The 7,341-nt window shown below is 44.9% G+C and overlaps 1 protein-coding gene across 2 annotated transcripts in view; it reads right to left on the bottom strand.

Moving 5' to 3' along the window:
- Window positions 1–920: 920 nt before the first annotated feature.
- The window catches only part of ZNF398 (zinc finger protein 398), a 31,516-nt gene continuing 25,095 nt past the window's right edge, over window positions 921–7,341 (bottom strand). For both annotated transcript variants that reach the window (XM_025380975.1, XM_025380974.1), the window contains 2 exons: window positions 7,095–7,208; window positions 921–5,024 (listed from right to left, as the gene is read on the bottom strand). In XM_025380975.1, coding sequence (XP_025236760.1) covers window positions 3,871–5,024; window positions 7,095–7,208 — 1,268 coding nt within the window. In that variant the 3' untranslated portion in view covers window positions 921–3,870. The remainder of the gene's footprint in view (window positions 5,025–7,094; window positions 7,209–7,341) is intronic.

Here is a 7,341-nt window from a genome sequence, read left to right as displayed (position 1 = left end):
TAAAAATACAAAAATCAGCCAGGTGTGGTGGTGTGTGCCTGTAATCCCAGCTACTCAGGAGCTGAGGCAGGACAATCACTTGAACCCGGGAGGCAGAGGTTGCAGTGAGCTGAGATCACACCACTGCACTCCAGCCTGGGCGAGAGGGCCAGACTCCATCTCAAAAACAAAAACCAAAAACAAAGAACGGCCTCTGTGTATAAATCCTGTGAGAAATGACTGCTCCTTTGCTACAGATAAAGAACCGGAGCTAGGCCAGGCAAGGAGGCTCACACCTATAATCCCAGCTCTTTGGGAGGCCTTGGCAGGAGGATCACTTGAACCCAGGAGTTCAAGACCAGCCTGAGCAATATGGCAACACAGTGAGACTTCTCTGAAAAGAATTTTTCAGCAAAAACAAAAAACCAAGACTAAAGAGAACAGGCTTAGAAATACCAATAAGGCCCAAAGACAGAAAAAAAAAAAATGTATTTAGTGACATCAGAGGTCCTTGTCCATAAGAAAATTGTCTGGGAAAGATGCTTTTGCTCGTGGCTACTGAGCTGCCCTCAGGCAGCCACTGAGGATGCTTTTTGTAGTTTAAGAAGCTAAGACATGGGAAGAAGGGCGGGTGTCCTATCCCTCCTCAGAGAAAACCTGAGCAGAAATTTGGGATTTCCATTCCATTTGGAATGAGGTCCTTTCTCTCTCTCTCTTTTTTTAATCAACGAGGCTTTTGTGGACTGTTACTACCTAGTAAGTCACAGGGTCTGGTCCTGGTTGAGACAGGCATGAACATTTCTCAGATATGCTCAAGAGAAGCCCAGCAGAGCCCCACACCTTCCCCCCAGTAGGAACCTTGCACACTTTATTATTAATGAAAAGGGAAGTAGTTTCCAATACTAAATGGTCAGCAGAAAAGGAGCAGGGCCATCTTCTTTCACTTTCTAGACAATCAACCAACTTCCATTTATTTTCACAACTGTGGCTAAACCAGAGGTTCATCCAATGGTGACAATGAAAAACCTAGTAAGCAGAGTAAATCTGGTTATAGTCAACACCTGGATCCACTCTAAGGGAATGGTGCTTATGTGTAATAGTGACAACTTCTTGGTCCAAAAGGCTGACAGATGAAGAGCACGTTTCTGGGGTTTCCCCTTTCCTATCTTCTCTGGTCATGACAAGCAGTTCTCACGTATTTCTTTAACTGAAGAGTTAAATTTGCATGGTTTCTCTCAGGAGCACTTGATGGGCTAAGAGTTTCTCCCCCACACTTTCTGTTGGACACCTTATCCTTCCCACTGATCCATTTTACTTACCCACTTTTGAATCTTAAGCACTCTTTGGAGCTGGCCTGCAGTTCTAACTGATAGGGGACTGATGAAAGAAAAGAGTAACAGTTGAACTCTCTACTTTATTCCTGGGTTGAGGATTAGTATCACGCCTGCTTCCATCTCTCTGAGACGGCCTCACACATCCTCTTTCATTCCATTTTAGGGCTCTTGCTTCATTTGTATTTGAGTTCCTTTCACAAGGGACTGTGGGATCTACCTGCAGCACTTCAATCCACAGGTCTCTTTCATTAATAAGCTGTGCTCTTGGCAAATCTTTGAGTAAAAAAGTATTTAAAGTGTTACCTAGTCCCACATCTCACCTACTGTAGAAGTCCCTCCTCCAGCATACCCTGGCAAATGCTTGAAATCCATTCAGAAAAGGAACTCAGCACCTAGACAATACTTTGGCTCTTCTCCCTTTTCACTGGGGAAATCAAGGTGCAAACTAGAGCTAAATCTCACATTCAAGTTCATAGTGGGTTGCCAATGAAGCCAGAACCCTGGCTTAGGGATTCCCAGAACCCCTAAATCTTCCCATGGTATAGGTCCAGATTCTGGCTAGAAAGCTCTTAATCCCAATATACTACGGTACTGCCCATCATGTCTTGTTCTGTGTTATTGGGCTTTTCCACTGTAAGTTATGACAGCAGGCACACATTTCTTGTGTCTCCCACGGTCCCTGGTATTGTGAATGTCAGAGAGCAGATGTTTTATAAATGTGATTATCCTACAGAGCAACATGTTCAGACACAGTCTTTCCAGAAGCCAAGTTAGCTGGGCTAACACCTTTTCCTAGTGTTGTTATGCATAACTAGAGAGAGTGAAGGTTGAGCTAGGTGATAAGCAAAAAAATGGGTCCTTCCCTTATCACTTCATCAAGAAAATATCCTGACTAAACATTTCCAGACCTTGTTCTAGGCACCTCAGGAAGAAGCAGAGGAAACAAGAGTATAGGAATGAACATTTTCTGCCCAAGATGTAGGACTTCTGCATTCTGTCTTCTACCTCAGGCTTCCAAGTGGGAGTCAAACAACAAATCAAATAAATTTTAGTCAAGTTTCAGCAGGAATTTATCTGCTTTGATTTTGCTGTCTTATTTAGCTTTGCCTGGACAGAAGCCAAGGACAGAGACAGAATTTTGGCAGGAAAAGCAATGTATCACAAGATTTTTTTTTGAGTAACTCCTAGAGGCTCACTTTTTTTCCTTTCAACAGCCTCATTTTGCAGATGAAAATTTGAGATCCATAAAGGAAACAGAACTTAGGCCCAGCTGCAAAGCCACTTAGCAGCAGACTCGGATGCTCCCAGGTGATTAAATCACCCCAAGAAAAGAACGAATGGTAGTCAAAGCCCCTAAAAGCAATACAGGCAGGAACAAACTGTTGTTGTCTATGCATGGTGCTTAGTTCTCAGTGATCTAGGAAGTTCCTCAATCTGTCCACTGTCAATGGGATACAGCCAGATAGGGTGAACATACACTCTCTCTGATGACTCAAGAAAGCTGCATTACAACACTGTTATCATCTCACTACTGAGGATGAAGAGTTCACTTTCTGGAAGCTCCATGCTTCCGGAAAGTGCTGTGATCTTTGTTGTTGATGATTGTCAAGAATATCACACACCAGGAATGGAGAAGCCAACTTACTGGCTTGGAAAAGATAAGGAAGAATTGGATGTGAACGACTCTCAGAACATGGTGTAGGCACAAATTTTAGGCCGTTCTATCATTGTTAAGCCAGCTATTTCTCTGAGGTCTCTAGCTTTTAAAGCTGGGACTGAGAAAACTGTTGCCAATTTTTTAACCAGGACTTTGCCAAAGGTTTCTAGCATTTTAAATGGCAATAAGAGCCTGTTTCAAATCAAGCCAGTATAGTTAAGGAATGTTCTCCTTAATAATCTTTTAAAGTCAGATTTCATATTCAACCAATATTAAACAAAATGTACGTGAAGAATTAATCTAAGAAACCTAGGCAGGCAGTCTTGAGTTACCATGTTTCAGGGAAAGGTAGCCACAGAGGCTTGTGAACAGATCTTGGCTGGTTTTCAGACAGGAGGCAGCAACATCAACAGTGGCTTAAGCACTTTCTCCAACAACCATCTTAGCTATCAAGGAGCTAATAAAGGGCTTTATGGTTAAACATTCTCATGCCTCATGATGGGCTTCCAGTTTTGGAGACTCTTCCCATGTACCTGTCTCTACCTAGAGACATAATCTACTATCAACCTCCTGTTCTCTGAGAACAAGAGAACCAGAGGTTAAATCCTGCTTTCCAACCTCTCCACAATATTCTTGTAACTTCTGCTTTTGTTGTATCTTTGAAAAGATGGAGGTCCTGGGCCCCTTTCCAGGTCTTTCTGGGTTTCAAAATGTGGTATTCTTGTAAGTGTGTGAAATTCCAAACCACAACCATGTCTCTAGTCAAGTGTATAGGACCCCAAGTTCAGTGATGTACCAGGTAATAATTACTGTGGGTGTTGGATGGGGCTCACAGACTTTCTCTTGGATTTTGTACCCTACTGTGAGCATATACAACCATGAAGCCACAGAGATTTGGATTTACAAAACTCCCCCTCCACTCCCTTCCCCATACCACTGGTTGGCCTCTAGACCTTCAGTGTTGACACTCAGGCCAGAAGTTTCAAGCCCAGTTATGAGGGGACCTGGTGGGTCCGGGGGCTGACCCGATGGGTCACTATCACCGCCACAGCCTCCATTGTGGCCCGAACGCAGGTGGTCCTTGAGTGTCTGCTTGTAGCGGAAGCTCCTGCCACAGTAGGAGCAGGGGTAGGGCCGCTCCCCGGTGTGGATGCGCTGGTGTTTCATGAGGTGGTGCTTGCGGATGAAGCTCTTGCCACAGTGAGGACAACTGAAGGGCCGCTCGCCCGTGTGCAGCCGCCGGTGGTTCAGCAGGTGCTCCTTGCGCATGAAGCTCTTACTGCAGTCAGTGCAGGGGTAAGGACGCTCGCCTGTGTGGATCATCTGGTGACGGATAAGGGCCGAGTGGCCGTTGAAGTCAATGCCACACTGAGGGCAGGAGAAAGGGCGCTCTTGTGCATGACCCCGCTGGTGGAGCAGGAGGCTGATTTTCAAGCTGAAGCTCCTGCCGCACTGGGCACAGCGGAAGGGCCTTTCGCTTGCATGAGCTCTCCGGTGGCTGGTGAGTCGAGCTTGGTCAGCAAAGCGCTTGGGGCAATCAGGACAGGGGAAAGGACGCTCAGTGCTGTTATGGACCCGAAGATGGTAGGTAAGTCTTGATGGGTGAGTAAAAGTCCTGGCACAGTGTGGGCAGGTGGGGGGCGTCTCACTGGCATGGTCCTGGGAGGTGCTGCTGAGGTCCACCTGTGGAGTAAAGTGCTTAGGGCACTGGGCACAGGGTAAGGGGTGCTCAGTAGCGTGGCTACATTGGTGGGTCAGCAACATGTCTTGGCTGAGACTCTTGCCACAGTGGTGGCATGAGAACACCTGCTCGCCAACTGGAGGTGGGAGGGGATAGCTACCCAACTGAGTAAAAGTCACTTGTCCCTCAGAGGCTTCAGGCAGGTCAGTGGCTGGACGTCCAAAAGGTGTCATGGATGTAGACTGCTGGCTTTTGAAAGCCACATCTGAAAAAGCATCCTTTGCTGTTGCTGGTGGAGAAGAGAAAGGGACTGGAACTTCAGGGCACAATGAGGATCTAGCAAGGCCTTCAGCTTTGATGACAAGCTCTTCATCTGAAAGAAAAGACTCCAGAGTTATACCTATCAATAACTGTCTCACTAGCAACTCTCATGCATTCCTACCCAGCTCTAACAGATCACTCCAACTCTCAACTAGCTCAGATCAGAAACTCAGCAGAAGGTTGCAATAATAACCAAGACAACAGTGGTCTCTGTGACAAATCATCAGAGAAATGAAATGAAATTTTAAATTTATTTTATTTTATGATAGAATCACGTTCTGTCGCCCATGATGGAGTGCAGTGGCGTGACCTTGGCTCACTGCAGCCTCCACCTCCTGGGTTCAAGCAATTCTCCTGCCTCAGTCTCCCAAGTAGCTGGGATTACAGGTATGCACTACTGTGCTCAGGTAATTTTTTTTTTTTGAGACAGAGTCTCGCTCTGTCACCCAGGCTGGAGTGCAGTGGCGCAACCTCGGCTCACTGCAAGCTCCGCCTCCCAGGTTCACGCCATTCTCCTGCCTCAGCCTACTGAGTAGCTGGGACTATAGGCACCCGCCACCACGCCAAGCTAATTTTTTGTATTTTTAGTGGAGACAGGGTTTCACCGTGTTAGCCAGGATGGTCTCGATCTCCTGACCTCGTGATCTACCCGCCTCGGCCTCCCAAAGTGCTGGGATTATAGGCATGAGCCACCGTGTCCAGCCGTGCTCAGGTAATTTTTATATTTTTAGTAGAGATGGGGTTTTGACATGTTGACCAGCGGTCTTGAACTCCTGGAGTCAAGTGGTTCACCTGCCTCAGCCTCTCAAAGTGCTGGGATTACAGGCATGAGCCACCACACCCAGCCCTCATCAGAAAATTTAACATTGTACCTCTTCTATGCTATCTGTTAAGAAACAGAAAATCCTTGGCATCAATCTTCCCAATGTTACTTTCACCATATTTTACCTCTACTCAAGAACTTTCTCTATTGCCTGTTGTGACAAAGCCTAAAATCACATAATCATCTATTCCTATTTCTATCAGATCAACCCATCACTGTGGTCAGCTGTCTCTTTACGTCCCCTGAGAACAGAGTACACATTTCTGCTATGCATCTTTACTTATTCTGTCCTCCCTTTTGCAGAATGCTACCACTCTCTCCCCATCTTCCCAAATTATACCCAACCATATCATACCAATCTTGTAAGGTACAATTGTGGCTTTATGCCCTTCCTTAGGTCTTATCTAAATACCTAAACTAAAACTGATGCATGTTCTCCTTTTTTTTTTTAGAGACAGGATCCCCCTATGTTACCCAGGCTGGTCTTGAACTCCTGAGTTCGAGTGATCCACCTACCTCAACTTCCTCCCAAAATGCTGGGCTTATAGGCATGAGTCACCAAGCCCAACCTGATGCATGTTCCTGAAACTTCTCATTCGTTTATGTAAGTCATCCACCCCACTCATCCTTGACACTTAACAGGCTTGCCTAGTACTGGTATGTATTTCCCTAGTATAAGTTTCTTCAAGAGCTAAAACTGTCTTATTTTTCATTTGTGTTTCCCCGTCTAAAAGAACACAGAGCACAGAAAATACTAAAAAAACAGACTGCATTAAGCTGTATAAATGACTGCGACCCTTCTGATCTTGAGATTCTCTTCTACAATACAAATGGCAAAAGTATCTTAGAAGGAGGATACTTCTATTTCTTCTCCCATCATTGATTTTTCCTTTCACTGAGGGAGGGCCCTTACTTAACATTCCCATTTACACTTCTCCACTGCCATTTCTGTCTCCAGAGCTTGTCTCCCCACCCCACTCCCACTTTTTCTACCCTTTCTACATGATTTTCACATGTTCTTCCGTCTTTCCCCATCCCCATAATTTTGGTTCGTCTGTATGCACTTATTTTTCTTGTTCTGACAATTCTCATTTGTCTTTGCACATAGGAGTATATTTTCTCACTTAAAATTTATTTTAGTGACTGTTTGGTTTCATTCATAATGTTGAGCATGGCTTTGTTTCTTTCCCTCATTCTTTTCCTACACATTTGCCTCTACAAATTTCACCTGCTGTTTCTTCAGTCAGTCCTGGCACGAGCTAGATATGGACATGAACACCTCTTTAATTTCTTACTCACCAGCATAAGTGCTTTTGTACACGTCACTTTCCTTGGACTCCGGTGGGGCCCCAACCTGAGGCTCTTCTTCTTGTTTAATCCAAGACAGAATATCTGATGTTGAAATACCAGGCTCTAATTTATGGGAGGGAAAAAAAAACGGCCTTCATGAACTTGAATAAGAAGGTGAGATAATCATGTTGGTTTGTCGAATACTGTATTTCGCTCAAATATTTTTTTTTTTTTTTTTTTTTTTTTTTTTTTTTTT

Source organism: Theropithecus gelada, chromosome 3, assembly GCF_003255815.1.
Source record: "Theropithecus gelada isolate Dixy chromosome 3, Tgel_1.0, whole genome shotgun sequence".
In the NCBI taxonomy this organism is placed as follows: domain Eukaryota; kingdom Metazoa; phylum Chordata; class Mammalia; order Primates; family Cercopithecidae; genus Theropithecus; species Theropithecus gelada.
This window is presented reverse-complemented; position numbering and strand designations above follow the sequence as displayed.